Raw genomic sequence first — 16444 nt, 5'->3', positions numbered from 1 at the left:
CTTTTTTTTTTTTTTTTTTTTTTTAATGAGCCCTTGATTTGAGTAAAGGTTTGACTGTTTTCTGTTAGGCTAAGAGTATGGTTTTCAAAACTGTCTCTGCTAGTATTCCACAAGCTAGACCAATACATTCCCACAGCTAAAATCAGAGAATAATGGTCTTTTTCCCCAAGTCCAGAATACACAGGTCAGTAAAAAAGAATTTTGTCAATTCTGTTTCTTCTCTATAAATATTTTAACATTTTAATACCTGGTACCAAATTTTAAAAGTATTAAAGAAACATATTTGGCTAGTTGCGTATTTGTGGCTGTGTATATTCCTGGTGGTTTTTTAATTCCATACATGTATTTTCTTTCTTTTTTTTTAATATTTATTTTTTAGTTTTCGGCGGACACAACATCTTTGTTTGTATGTGGTGCTGAGGATTGAACCCGGGCCAGGCGAGCGCACTACTGCTTGAGCCACCTCCCCAGTCCCATACATGTATTTTCTGCTAGTAAATCATTCCTTATTCATCATATTGAATTAAATGTGTCACTATTTCAAGGACAACTTGACTTGTAGGTACTCCATCCTGTACTAGGTTTCTGTGTGAAATAGAATTTGTAAAATCCAAATGTTTATCTAATTCATTCAGATCATGTGCTCATGGGCTCTGTTTAATGAAAAGGCCATGGTAATGGAAGTGTATAGATCTAAGTTCAGGTAGTCTCTGGCTTATATCTTCAATGTAGAGAACTGTAGCAAAGTCCTGGGAGAGTGTGCCCTAGTTTTTGGCACTTAACCTGTAGGTATGATTTTTCTCTCATCCTCTAACTGAAAATACAAGCTGGGAACTTACTAAGATCCTTGGGTTTTGACTGATAATGTCTATTACATGTGTAGTTGTTATGCTATGATCCTGACATTACTTAAATTCAGATAGAGTCAGGTGAATATTTTAGGGGGAAAAAAACAGCTAATCAGAGCACTGTTTAAGTCTTACAATAGAAAAGTCTTACACCAACTGCTGTGAGAACACAGAAAACTGGTGGCTCTCAGAAGTCAGGCATGGATTCATAAGGAAATGACATTGAATTAAGCCTTGAAAAGTATAAACTGGCCTGCTGAATGTCAGATAAGGGATAGGGAAAGGGTGAGAAAGGCATTCCAACCACAGTACAGTTTGGGTGAAGTCACTGAGGTATGAGGACAGAGAGGTGAGTTCTCCTAAACAGAGGGTTTGCTGGGAGATCATCAATGGTGAGACTGGAGATGGCAGCCAAGTATTAGATCAGAAGGATCTAATTACAGGCATTTGAACTACATCTTGCAAGGAATGAAGAAAAACTACTAAGGGTTTTAAGAAGATAAGTGACAGATTTGCATTTAGAAAAAAAAAAAAAAAAAAACATCTTTGGAGAATAGATCAGAAGTGTGGGATACCAGTTAAGAGCCTGTTGTAAAAATCACATCAAAGCTGATTTTGACAGAATATGATATGGAGAGTGGGACATGGTTGAACAGGGAGTAGGGGACAATAGGAGCCTTAAAAAGGGTTACATCTCCCTAAAGGCAAATGCTACTCTGATAAATAGGTGGGGTTGCCAAATCTGCTTTGCTCATATAAAATGAAACTATCTTTAACCTTCCTGTCTTAAAGGGTTATAGAAATAACAATGAAATATAATCAGTAAAGATGTACACAAATGGACAATGAATTAGTTATTAATAGTATTGTCAGAATGATCTTCATCTACCCATGAGATGAATGAATTGGAATTGCCTCTTTTATGGGCTAAAAAAGTCATATATCAGCAATTTTATATGGATTACTTAATTTTCTTATTTCAGCTTACTTAAGGCCATATCATTATTTTTTAAAAGATAAGCAATATATTTCATCAAGGGATTTCCAGGAATGCTGGGAAGGCAAGTGTGGTAGAGAGAAAATGTGCAGGCTTAGGAATCAAATAAACCTAGGATTAGATTTTTCTCTAATTTATCAACAATGACTTAGGCAAGTCTATCTCTTTCAGCCTTATATATTTTTTTTAATCTGGAAAAAGGAAGGAAATAATGTCTACTTTGTTAGACTTGTTAAATGAGAAAATTCCTGGCCTGTTAGTATGTGGTATATAAAAGGCATTTAATAAAAGTCAGTCTTCACTGCTCCATATGCCCCCTCTCCCTCATTTTTCCTACTTGGCATAGAAGTCAGAGTTATCTATTTCCTGTGTCCCAGAAAAAAACAGAGTATGCTGGGGATTTTGGTGTATATAAGAAATGTTCAGCTATCCTAACTTCAAGCCAAAATCTAGAATATTGAAACTAGAATATTCTACAGAATGGCTTTGGGCACAATTTATGTCAAGTTTTTCCGGAATGCCACAAGTCTCATCACATTTCACATCATTCAGGAAATTACTCATTTAGCTCAGACTTCCAATAAGCTCATACATATATACTGTGTCATTTTACCCTAGAAATGTCATCACCGTTTTCTTTTTTAATGTGATAACTGCTTTTGAAGGGGGATGGGTACAGTTAAAATGGTACTTATGTTCTTAAAGTCCTTACTCTGAAACCAAGCCCAAAAGGTGAACTCACAGTTACTGATTCTCCACACTCCTGGGTCCCAGTAGCACAGCAGATTTCTGATTTTTGCTTCATTTTCCTTGCTTAGCATTCTTTTACCCTTGTTTGTTTGTTTTTGGTACTGCTGGGCACCAAATCCAGGGCTTTGTACATTCTAGGCAAGTGCTCTACCCACTGAGCTACACTCCCACCCCTTTACTTGCTTAACATTTTTGTTCCCTAATGAGGAATTCTGATTTTGAATTAATTCAGTCTTTTTTTATGGAGCTTCTGCTTTGTGCAAGAATTGCTTTGTTGCAATATGTAAATAGTAAAAAGACAGACAAAATCTTTGCACTTATGAACTTACATTTTTTTTAATATTTATTTTTTAGTTTTAGGTGGACACAATATCTTTATTTTACATTTATGTGGTGCTGAGGATCGAACCCAGTGCTTTGTGCATGCTAGGCGAGCACTCTACCACTGAGTCACGGCCCCAGCCCATGAGCTTACATTCTTATGGCAACAACCAAATAAGGTATTTTCAGAGTAGATGAGTACAAGGAAGGAAATAAGCAGGCTAATGGAATAATGGGAAATACAGTGACTGGTAGAAAGGGAGGTAAGGGCAGAAAGGCATTAAGTTCATTTTCCTTGCTTAGCATTCTTCCTAAAGTGGAAGTTAGTTCTGAATGGGTTTTTTTTTTGTTTGTTTGTTTGTTTTGGTACTGGGGATTGAAACTAGGGACACTTTATCACTGAACTACCCTCACAGTTCTTTTTATTTATTTTTATTTTATTTTCTGTATTTATATTTATTTATTTATTGAGACAGTCTTGTGAAGTAACCAAAGCTGTCCTCAAACTTGTAATCCTCCTGCCTCAGCCTCTTGTGTATCTGGAATTACAGGCTATCTTGTAATGCCATCTTGTCTGAAAGCGGTAACCTTTTTTAACTTAAAAATTAATTGCTGTGTGAATATGTGTATGTGTGTGTGTGTGGTGCTGGGAATTGAACCCAGGGCATCACTCATGCTTGGTTAATGCTCTACCACTAACCTACATTCCCAACCCTTTTTATTTTATTTTGAGACAGGGTCTCACTAAGTTGCCTAGGTTGGCCTCAAACCTGTGATCCATTTGCCTCAGCTTTCAGAGCAGGTAAGATTACAGGCATACAATATCATACCCAGCTTAAAAAATTACTTACTAAATAATGTCTGTTCACTGAAGACAGAAAATGAAGAAAGGCAAAAATAAAACAAAAGAGATAAATACTGGTTATTATTTTGAGATATGCCATTCAGATGTGCATTTATATTTTAATCAAAGTATGATCACAATATCTTAATGATATCAACAAGTTCTAATATCAATAAATTAATGTCTGCTTCTGTAGCACTTTATTTTTTATTTTTTGAGGTACTGGGGATTGAACCAGTACTCTACCAGTGCTCTACCACTGAGCTATACCCCAGACTTTTTTTTTTTAGTTTAAAAGATACAAATTTATGTTTATGATCTGTAAAGTACAGGAGATCATAAACCTAAAACGGGTAGGAGAGTTGTGTTCCTTCCAGAGGCTCTAGGAGAAATTTCACTTCCTTGCTTCCAATGCCTTCTAAAAGCTGCCTGGATTCCTGGGCTTTTAGTCACATCACTTCAACCTCTGCTTCCAGTGTGTCACATCTTTGACTCTGACCCTCTTACCTCCCTCTTAGAAAGACCTGGTGATTATACTAGGCTAACTTGGGTAATTAGGGATCATCTCAAGATCTGAAATTTAATCACATCTACAAAACCTGTCTTCCATGTGAAATAGTTTTTCACAGGTTCCAGACACCCTTGACCTTTTTATTTTATTTTTTTTTTATTTGGAGACAGGGTCTCACTAAGTTGCCCAAGATGACTTCAAACTTGCTGTCCTCCTGCTCTAGGCTTTCAGAGTGGCTAAAATTATGGGTATGTACTATCCAGCTGGGCAAATTACTGTCTTACCTCTGTAGGACTTTAAATAGTTTCTGATATGCTAAAAATGATAGACCATTCACTGCTTGGAGGACAAAAGAACAATCATAGCAGTTAGTAACCACCAAGCACTCAATACGTGTTAGAAACATTGGTAATTTTACACACAGTGTTTCTGAGGCAAGGAATGTTCTATGACCCACCTAATAGTACACTGATAGTAACAGACAGTACCGAACACTGAGCATCAGTGCTGAGTAACCGACATTTGCTAAGCATGAAATATTGTAGGCTAGGCACTATGCTGGCGTCAGCAGACAGAATTCTCCTATTTCCCTTAAACCTCACAGGTCAGAATTCTGTAGCCCTTCAATAACCTATAGTGTCCACTCCCACCAGACTGCACATAAAGTAGACAGAAATTAGAAGGAAGAAATGAATACTGAAGAGCCAAACATGGACAGATGCCTTTATTCCATAGCCTTAGGCTTTATTCCTGCCTCATGACTGGTGTCCCTCCAAGACGGCATCCCCACCCTGAGTCTCTCACCTCTTTCACTAAGTGCAAGACCCTTCTTCTATAAAATAGATATAGCATAGTTATTATTTTTGGTTATTAAATAGCAACAGAGCCTGACCCTGGGTAAACAAGATTTCAGGAATAGGCTAGATTACTGAGTTCCCATCAATGCCCTTTGTAAAAGCATGAAAGGAACAGTTGAGAGTACAGGAACCTGAGAAATTGGGAAAGAAGAAAACTGGATAGAATATGGCTTTCCCCCAAGATTATTGAAAGAAAACGAGAGGGGAAAAGGGTGGGAGTTGGGGGAACCTCCAGCAACCTCATTCAGGTGTAGAATAATCAGTATGTATGACAAGTCAAAATTCCTTTAAAACCCTGCAGGTTTCCTGGAAGAGTTGCTCACAAGTTGACCCACTGGCCACCCATTAGTTCACAAATAAGGCATGCATTCAGCCAACAGAAAGCACCACCCAACAGTTGGGGAGAGGTTAGGAGGTGGAGAAAGCTCGATGCCTCATATCTGGTGGGATCTGAGCTGTGCATTTACACCCTGACAGGAAGCTGTTGACAGTCAATTGCAAAGAGATTAATCAACAATGTGGTGTTGCTATGGCAGCCAGCCCTTTAGCAGAAACAGGGAGAAGATGCTTCCATGTGGGACCAAAGAGGCTTCTCTTCTTTGGGGCCAGATAGTACTAGGGAAGCAACACTTAACAGCACATCTGTGGCCCTGGGTTCTAGTTGGGTCTCTACCACTCACTACTTGGACTAAATAGCTCTCTTCTTCTCTGGATTGACATTCAAGGCCCAGTTCACCTGGAGCTTCCACTGTAAAGTTCACTCAAGTTTGAAATTGTTCTTTTTTCAGTGCTTACACAGTGTTCTCCAGGGCACCACTGTACCATGTGGCAAAACCACATAGCATCCCACTGTATTCCCCAGTGAACACCAAAGTTATGGCTGGTGTCCAATTCATCTCTCTTTTTTAAAAATTTTAATATTTATTTTTCAGTTTTCGGCGGACACAACATCTTTGTTTGCATGTGGTGCTGAGGATTGAACCTGGGCCGCACGCATGCCAGGCGAGCGCACTACCGCTTGAGCCACATCCCCAGCCCCTCCAAATCATCTCTTGACCAGCTCAGTTACTGACAAAAAGTAGCACTCAATAAATGCCTTTTTAATTTATTTTTTATTTTTTTCTGTTGTTTATTTTATTCATATATACATTTAGTTATATATACATATATAAGATAGTATATTTTTTGGTTCCAGGGATTAAACCCAGGGGCACTTAATTACTGAGCCACATCCTCAGCCCTTTTTATTTTTTATTTTGAGACAGGGTCTTGCTAAGTTGCTCAGAGCCTCACTAAGTTGCTGAGGCTGGCTTTGAACTTAGGATCCTCCTGCCTCAGCCTTGTTGTTTTTAATAATTGAATCTACTTTTGTTTTCCCACTTATAACGTAGAGATGGTATTTGTCCTGTCTTCTTCCTGAGACCATTCTAAATTTAGATTCAAAAATCAAGAACTTTGGTCCAGGCCCATCATAGTGGTGTAGGCCTGTAATCCCAGTGACTAGGGAGGCTGAGGCAGGGGGATCACAAATTCCAGGCCAGCCTGGGTAGCATAGTGAGATCCTATCTCAAAAATTTAAAAAAGGTCTGGGGATGTAGCTCAGTGGTAGAGTGCCCCTAGATTTAATCCCCAGTGCCACACCTTTCTGCAATCTTTCGTCTAAATGCTACTGTGAACTCATGTGGCAATAATAACAATAACTTGTGTGGGCATTATTTTATAGTTTACAGTGCAATTTTGCACCCATTATTTTATTTGATCCACACAATAATCCAGTCATTATTATTTCACAGATGGGAAAACTGAGCTCAGAGAGGTTCAGTAATTGGCTAAGATTGTTCAGCAAGTAAGTGATAGACCCTGACATTTGACCAGGGACTGTCCTCTCTATTATGTGTTGTTACTTTTAATGCTGGAACAATCTATTGAAAAGCAAGCAAATAAACAAAAACCTCTCCTACAAGCTTTCTTTAAATTCATGAAAGATTATTATCCCCACCTCCAGTTTAATGGAAATTGGGCTTTCCCTCAAGGTCGTATCTCCTTCATATTTTTTTCTAATCTCTTGATTAGAAGCTGCCTATTTTGCTAGGATAAGTGGTGCATGCCTGTAATCCCAACAGCTCAGGAGGCTGATACAGGAAGATGGAGAGTTCAAAGCCAGCCTCAGCAAAAGCAAGGTGCTAACTAAGCAACTCAGTGAGACCCTGTTTCTAAATAAAATACAAAAAAAAAAGGGCTGGCTGCCTATTCTTACATATCCTATATACCATCAGGGCCTCTGTTGGCAGTCTTGTCTTTTTTCATTAACATTAATCCACCATTACATTTCTACCACATGCAAATTTGCTTCTTTTGAGGTTTACACCATCAAGCTCAGCCCATGAGACTCTGTTCTGAAACTCTGACTCTTGAATGGCCAATCCAGGAACAGAATGATGGGAGATAACTGTGTTTTGAGGCTCATGTCATCCTCTCTGTTAACTTTACAATGGTCATCTTCTGACTACCTCAGTCCATAAATATTTTGGCGCCTGATTCATAGTCTTCACTTCAAGTCTTGCTGTCATTCAGGTAACTTCATTACATGAAACCATTCAACACCTCAACCTCAATCCTTACTATTGGTAAAAAATAAATAAATTAATTAATTAATAATAATAATAATAACAACAACAACAACCACCTCAGAGACATTCTAGTTCTCCTTTCCATGGTTTTATATTCTGGACTTGTCAAGACTTAAATTGTGCTTTACTTTAGAGATCTTTAGATCTGATATACTAAATCTCTGTCTGCCACCTCCTGGCTACCTACCTCTCTTACTCTTATTGCCACCATAAATACTCCTTAAAAACCTGGATACCATAGCTGGGCACAGTGGTGGTGACTGTTGTCCTACCTACTCATGGCTAAGGAGGTTCATTTGAGCCTATGAGTTCAAGACCAGCCTGGACAACATAGTAAGGCCCTGCTTCAGGGCAAAAAAAGAAAAAAATATCTAGATACCACCCAAGTCCATCACTCCCCCCAGTATCTCTTTTCTTCCTTCCCTATTCTGCCTAGAACTTAGTGCAGTATAAACACAAGCATTGATTGTCTTTTCGATTCCACACTCTGAAGTCTCAACCATGCATCAGTCCAACCTTCCACCCCTATACTCGGGCTGATAAGCACAACTATGCAGATTGACTGTGAAGTAATTCTGTGGTCTCCATCATTCACCAGACTGTTATAGATATTGTAACCCTGGTCATCTCTTTACAATAGACTATATTAATTAACAAAATTGATTAATCCATTCATCCATGTGACAAATATTTCTTTCTCACATGTTATACGCCAGGTAATGTGTGATATATTTAACACACAATTGTAGACAACACACAGTGACTACCTTCATAGAATTACAATCTAGAGGAGAGAGCCCTTGACCATTATATACAAATATATAATTGCAATGAGTGCTAAGGAAGGAAACACTCCAAGATTCATAAGCGCGTGCAGTAGGAAGACCTAACCTTGTCTGAAGGTCAGGGAAGGTTTCTCTGAGAAAGTGACCCTTTATTTGAGACCTAAAGGGTTTGAATTAGCTAAGTGAAAGGAGTAAGGTGGAATGGAAGTGCTTTGCAGCTGGAGGGAAGAGTGTCTGAAAGCCTTGAGGCAGGAGGAGGAAGGATGAAAAGGGGCCATATGGTAGAGCGCTTAGCTGACATGCGTTAGACCCTGGGTTCAATTGCCAGTACTGCAAACACAGGGGAAGGGGATCATGCAAAAATGCACAGAGAGGGTTGAGGGCAAGGCTGAGAAGATATTGTGAACCAGATATTTGTTTGTTTCAGGATTTTGAACAAAAAGTAGAGGACTCTGTGCACATGGTGTCATGACTTGATGTGTCCTCTTTCAAAAACTGTCCACCTGTTTGGAGTATTTAAAAAGGTTAAATGCATGTAAGCAAACCATATAAGAAGCTATTACAGTTGTCCCTTTAAAGGCTGATGGCTTAGTGGAGACAGGTTTGAGAACTTCCTCCAAACTCCTAAAAGCCTGTTACTTAACTCTGGCCCCTCCCCCACCGCATCACCACTACTACCACTTTTTGAAATTGACTTGCTTCCTACTTCTTAGGAAATTAAAAATATCAGGTGTGAACTTCCTCAATTTCCTGCCATCACACTCACAGATTTATCTAACTGTACTTCCCTCACTTCCTTCCTACCAATCTCAGAGAAAGAGGGTCAGGTCTCCTTTCTGAGGCTCATCATTATTCCTTCCATCTTCTCCAAGACCAATACCATAGTCCATTGCTTAGCTACTCCCTAGTCTCTAAACATACTCAATTCTCTTCTAATTAGAAAAGCAAAACTCAAAATCCACTCATCTGCTCACCCTAGCTGCTACCTTTTCACTCTCCTTACCCTAATAAAAAAAAAAAAGTATTATATTGTCTACACTCCCAGTTTCAGAGAGAATGATGCTCATCAAATAATCCCTCTGCTCCCCATATTTCCCAGTAACTTTGCAGTTAGGCTGGGCAAGGTGACTCATATCTCACTCTGAACCAAAGCAGGGAAGAACTGGCATGATCTCTTGCTGAGCCAAAAGTGAAGCAGGCTTTGTCTTCCAAGAGTTGCAACTTCAAGATGATGGAACTTCCATCTCTGAGTTCATCAGTGACTGAGGTGCAGACCCACCTGTCCCACCTTTGACTCAGTATAAGAAAGCAAACTTTGTTGTGTTAAGACACAAAATTCGCAGGTTAAGCTAAAGTGTAGCCTAGCTTAACTAATAAATAAACTTCCTCACCTCCTATGTACTTTTTTTTAAAAAAGAATACATTATTTCTGGGCAGGGGGTGTAGCTCAATGGTAGAGCACTTGCCTAGCACATGTACAGCACTGGGATCCTCAGCACCACATAATAGATAGATAGATAGATAGATAGATAGATAGATAGATAATTTCCTTAAAAAAGAATACATTATTTCTGATGTAATACTGTAATATCATTTCTCCTCTCCATTGACCTTACTCAGATAAATCCACCACAATTCTTTTTTGGGGGGGGGGATATATAATAGGGATTGAACTCAGGGGCACTCAACCACTAAGCCACATCCCTAGCCCTATTTTGTATTTTATTTAGAGATAGCGTCTCACTGAGTTGCTTAGCACCTCGCTTTTGCTGAGGCTGGCTTTGAACTTGTGATCTTCCTGTCTCACCCTCCCGATCTTCTGGGATTACGGGTGTGTGCCACTGTGCCTGGCTACTCTCTGCATCATTTGACCTAGTAGACTGTTCTCTTGCAGAAGCTTATTTTTCCTCTGGTTACTATGACTCTTCATCTCTCAGTTTTCTTCCTACTTCTCTAGAACATGGGTTTAGGAGGTTGAACAGAACTTTTTCCTCACTTTATCAAAGAGGAATCACATGGCTTTTATCAAGCCAAGCCCCCATTAAAAAAAAAATTCTGTGGCTTTCCAAATCTAAGCTTATTAACCTGAGAGTTTTGAGACTTTATATTTAGCCTCACCTTTTTTATCCAGCTTATTTTCTACTCTTCTCCATTACGCAGCTTACTTTTCATCCAATATGGGCTTGATGAGCTCTTCCTTCTCTTTGACCTTCCTCATGCTGTTCCCCTGTCACGTGCTTCAGTCCTTGTTTCTCCATAATGTAACTTAGATGTGAACAAAGATGTTCAAATAAGGATTGCTTACAATAGCAAAATACTGGGAATAATCTAAATGTTCATTTCTAGGTAACTGATTAACTAGATAACAGTGAATTCATGCAATAATGGGTATAGTTATGGAAGTTATTCACAATTTATTAAGTAAATAAAGCAGAAAGTATATACATCATCTTATATTTGTCAAAAAACAGAAAACATCTGGAGGAAAAAATCAAAATATTAATGGTCATGAGTGAAAAAAACAGATAAATTGAATTTTATCAAAATTTTAAAAACTTTTGAGCTTTAAAAGTCACTATTAAGAAAGGTGGCTGGGCTGGGTATGGTTGTGAACACCTGTAATGCCAACAACTCAGGAGACTGAGGCAGAAGGATCCCAAGCTGAAGGCCAGCCCAGGTAATTTAGTCAGATCTTATCTCAAAATAAAAATAAAATAAAAAGGGCTGGGGATGTAGCTCAGGAGTAGAGTGCCCCTGGGTTCAATCCCCAATATCAAACCAAAATAGAAGAAAAAAGGATGAAAAGGCAACCCTTAAAATGCAAGAAAATATTTGCAAATCATATATCTACTAAGGGACTTTATCCAAGATATATGGGGAAAAAAAATCTCTTACAACTCGATAATAAAAAGATAACCCAATTAAAAAACAGGAAAAGAATATGAATACATATCTCTTCAAAACCTACGTACAAATGAAAAGATGCTCATCATCATTAGGCATGAGAGAAAAGCAAATCAAAACCAAACCTACTAGCTAGGACAACTATAATAAAAAAGACAGATGTCTTGATCAACAAGTGTTGATGAGGATATAGAGAAGTATAGTGCTGATAAGAATATAGAATGGTCATATATACCTAATTAGGATTAAATAATTAATTTTAAAAAAAGAATATAGAGTGGTGCTGCTGCTTTAGAGAACAGTCTGTCTGGCATTCCCTAAAAAGGCTAAATGTAGACTCACCATTGATTCACCACTGATACAGCATTGCACTCCTAGGTATAAACACAGAAGAAATGAAAATACCTCCAGACAAAAACTTGTGCAGGCATGTTCATAGACATATTCATAACTGCCAAAAAGTAGAAACAACCCAAATGTCCATCAACATAGATAATCAAAATATTATACATACAATAGAATATAATTTGGCGATAAAAAGAAATGAAATTCTGATACATGATACAACTTAGATGGACCTTGAAAACATCATACTAATTGAAAGAAGTAATTCACAAAAGATTCCATATTGTATTTGAGTGTGGTAACACATACCTGTGATCAGGAGGCTGAGGCAAGAGGATCTCAAGTTTGAGGCCAGCCTGACCAACTTACCAGAACCCTATCTCAAAAGGAAAAAAAAGGCAGGGGGCGGTGCTGGCAATGTAGTTTAATGGTAGAGGGTACCTGGGTTCAATCTCCAGTACTGAAAAAATAAATAAATAAACAAACAAATCCTCTGAGGACCAAGCAAAAATCTCTATGAATTGCATCTGCCTGCAGGTTTTCAGTTTGCCACTTCTAATGTCTGTATCTGTACAGAAATCAAAAGTGTTTAGACCGACCAAAGTTTATACTGGCTTTGTGTTCTTGGAAAGGTTATTTCCCCTCAAATATTTAAAATGGAGATGATAATTCCAACCCTTAGGGTTACATCTGTGAATTAACATGTAGAAAGTGTTCAAGAGCTTTAAGTTAAAGATGGTGGATTGAATGCACCCATCTAATTTTGTTTCCTTCTAAAAACCCATTAAAATCACAGTAAAGTGGCTTAGAGGGCAGAGTTCCATAAGTATAGGGGGGAAAGGAGAAAAAAAATAATGGGAATAAAATTTCAGAATCTGGAAAGCAGGTAGACAAGTAACTCTGATAAGGTAGATCCAAGAAACTACCTCCTAAACACAGGAGAGAAAAGCAGCAAAACAGACTGATCTATGCTACAGAATTCCTGAAAATCTCAGGAACTGAGGGCAAAGGAGGTAGAAACTAAATTTAGGAAAACTATATGAATAGATAATGCTTTAGAAACAGAGTCTTATTCTCCCCACTGCTTATTTCCCTGAATGACAGTTCCTAGCCACCCTCCAGCAGACGACTGAAGGTTTATTTTTTGGAAACATAAAATTAATAAAAAATTTTAAAAGTCCTTAGAGTAAGGGCTGCCTGACCCCGTTTTAGAGTATTAAATGGATGTCGACTGAGGCCACAGACTGATACTGCCCAGCTTGCCTCCCCTTCCTGGATGCCAGAACTCAAGATTACAGGAATCTATGCTCCAGACAATGATTTAAACATTTCCTAAAGAATCCATGTAGTCAAAAGGAAGACAAATAGAACATCATAACATCGGAGGGTCCCTGACAAATGGCCTACATTCACCCACAGCGAACTGCTATATCGACAAACTTCATTGACCTGCTCACAGATCTCAATCAATTTTTAGTGTCCCTTCTCAAATAAGAGCAGATAGCAAAGGATGACAAACATCAGAGTAAAACCTCTAGCAGGAAAGGTAACAACCAAAACAAACAAGCAGAAAAAAGTAACTCAGAGGAAATGAAGATGATGCAAGCAAAGTGAAACCTCTAAATCACCACCATTGCTATGCTCAAAAAGATAAAAGAAGAACTCTCTGCCATTTTAAAATAAAGAAACATACAGAGAACCAAAGAGAGCCCTTGGAAATTAAAACCATCATAGCAAAAATTTAAAAAATGAAAAAATGGAAATGAAAGTTAAGGAAATCTCCCAGAAAGTAAGGAGGGAAATTAGAGATGACAGCCATGCAGAAAAGAGGAGATTAAAGAACCAGTCCAAAGTTTCAACATTCACATAAATAGGAAATATAGGAAAAATTGAGGGAAGGAAATCATCAAAGAAATCAAACTGAAGATCATTGAGGTGTTGTTGTTGTTGTTGTTGTTGTTGTTTTGTTTTTCAGATTGGAAGAGCCAACAGAATGCCCAGCACATGGAATGACAACTGACCCATACCTCAACACTTGGTGAAAATCAGAACAATTATTGTGTGGTTTCAGAACACCAAGGACAAGAGATGATTTTAAAAACTTTCAAAAGAAACAACAGTTCATCTACAATCATGAGTCAGAATGTCAGTAGGAATGTGTGTGTGTGTGTGGGGTGGGGGGGGTTGCTAGGGATTGAACCCAGGGCCTTGTGTATATGAGGCAAGTACTCTACCAATTGAGCTACATCTCCAGGCCACCTTTAGGAGTCTTAAGAACTTAGAAGCAAGAAAGAAAGGGGAGCAGTTCCTTAAAAATTCTGAAAGGTAAAGTTGAGGATGTAGCTTGGTGGTAGAGCACTTGCCTAACATGTTGCGCTCCTGGGTTCGATCCCCAGCACCAGGGGGGAAAAATCTGTAGGTAAGTCATTTCTGACTAATAACTCAATACTTTGCTCAACTGTAATGAAGTGTAAACACAGAACGAGGAAATTTGCAAATGTGCAATATCTGATATGCACCCTCTCTCACTACAATATGGGAAGAAAGCAAGACAACAGAAGATCCAGTAAGGAAAAAGACAAAATGCCCCTGAAGCATGATGGATGATGATGATAATGAGAAATCTGAGGATCACAGCTTTGTACTAGGCAGAAAGCATTACCAGGCCTAATGACAGCAAGGTGACTGAAGACAGGGACGCTGAGGATTATCCTCAGCTTAAACCTGAGAAAGCTACAGGAATATGTGGCCTCCCACAGGGTGCAAACTGAGGAAGAGGCACATACAAATTGGAGGCCACAAGGACTCCAACCCAATAAAAGGCTAAAAAGAATTCCCAGGATAACACAGAAGGAAAGTGCCAGGAAGAGAGTTGAGCAGAGGGCTCGAGTGCAAACACTGAAGACAGGAAAAAGGAAGGTCCCCAGGAGTAACGTCTTCAAGAGAAAGACTGGAACTGACAAATTAACTTATGTCATTGACCAAGAGAAAACCTGTAGTTAAAGATTACTAGAAGATGTCAGAATAATTAGCTATAGGTAATAATTACAAAGGAAATTAAACAAGTGAAAAAACAAGACAATTACTAACTTCAGGAAAACAAAACTGAAAAACAAATATAATTTTGACATACTTGTAATAGTATAATAAATTTGGCAAGTAGAACTTACTTAGGCATAATAATATAAACACTGAATACTGATTTAGCCAAAATTTATCATTCTTTTGGGAGAATGGGGAGAAGTAGAGAAAATAAGGATATAATAAAGCTAAATCCTAGCCAGGTATGGTGGCATACACCTGTGATCCTACCTGCTCATGAGGCTAAGGCAAAAGGGTTGTACCTTCAAGGCCAACCTGCGCAATTTAGTGAGAACTTTTTTAGACAAGGGAATGTAGCTCAATAGTACAGTGCTTGTCTAGCATGTGCAAAAAGTCCTGGGTTTGATGCCCAGGTCTACAAATTAAGTAAGTAAATAAACTTTTTTAAAAATGAAAATAAAAAATAAGCCCAGCACAGTGGTATACACCCTAATCCCAACTAGTGGAGAGGCGGAGACAGGGGGATTGTAAGTTTGAGACCAACCTGAGCAACTCAGTGAGACTGTCTCAAAATAGAAAAGACAGGGGTGGAGGGGATGGGGTAGTGTAGCTCAGTGATAGAACCTCCCTATGTTCAATCCCGGGTACTATAAAAAACAAACCACTTTTAAAATACTGGGCATGTAATAATTTGAGAAACATTAAATAAAGTGAAAGTGTAGGCTGTAGGTGTGACTCATGGGAGAATTCATGTTTAGCATGCAGGAAGGCCTGGGTTCATTACTAGCATCAAAAAAAAAAAAAAGTATAAGTGTATAGAAATATATACAAGAAACTGGTTACATCAGGCATCTCCAAAGAATAGGATTGGTAGGAAGAAGATTTTTATTTACCACTTTATAGCCTCTGTACTGTTTATTTTTATAATTAACAGATGTTACTTTTATAGTTATAATTAAAAAAAACCCAATAAAACCAATGTAATATCTCTCTTTTCTGACTTCTTGGGAATGTTCATCTACAAGCTGTTGAGATGCCTGACAACATTTTCATCATTACTTGTCTGAAGCCCCGTCAGTAAGTTTGTCTCCTTTAATTTTGAATTACAATGGGCCGCTATGGGTTCTACTACCTCTATCACAGTATTTAGCGGACTCCTATCTTTGTGTCATCTGCAAAGAGCAGGAAGTGCTGGCTCTTATGCCAAGTTAGCAATCAACTTGCACACCAAAGAACCTCTATCAGACCAGGTACTGCTGTGCAGTATATTTCTCTTTTGCGAAGTTCTCTCCTCCAACCCTCACCCCATTCCTACTAGACTGTCTTTTCTATCTTTGTACACTCCCTTCCCCTGCCCTAGGAGAGATCTTTTCTAAAGCTTAGCATCATAACTGTCACTACTTAAGATTGTACTTGGACCACACAAAAGAAAATACCCTGAGATCAACTTTGATCTTCATATGTATTGTTAAAAGTTTGAGGCTGTAGACCAACTTGCCAACCTTCATCCCAGACAGACATTACCTTTATTAGATGGGCCAGGGAAATCAGTCTGCCTTCTACCCTGGAGATAGTCACTTTCCCCATCTTCCAAGATATACAAACATCCT

At 38.5% G+C, this 16444-nt stretch overlaps 1 protein-coding gene across 1 annotated transcript in view; it reads left to right on the top strand.

Annotated features, from left to right (window-relative positions):
* Window positions 1–15822, top strand: part of Copb1 (COPI coat complex subunit beta 1) — a 60568-nt gene extending 44746 nt beyond the window's left edge. Inside the window, exons 22-23 of the mRNA XM_048788394.1 lie at window positions 3176–3179; window positions 13768–15822. Coding sequence (XP_048644351.1) covers window positions 3176–3179; window positions 13768–13805 — 42 coding nt within the window. The 3' untranslated portion in view covers window positions 13806–15822. The remainder of the gene's footprint in view (window positions 1–3175; window positions 3180–13767) is intronic.
* Window positions 15823–16444: the final 622 nt, after the last annotated feature.

The sequence above is a fragment of the Marmota marmota genome, unplaced genomic scaffold (assembly GCF_001458135.2).
Source record: "Marmota marmota marmota unplaced genomic scaffold, marMar, whole genome shotgun sequence".
Classification (NCBI taxonomy): Eukaryota; Metazoa; Chordata; class Mammalia; order Rodentia; family Sciuridae; genus Marmota; species Marmota marmota.
Note: the sequence above shows the minus strand (reverse complement) of the source record. Positions and strands in the feature narration are given on the sequence as shown.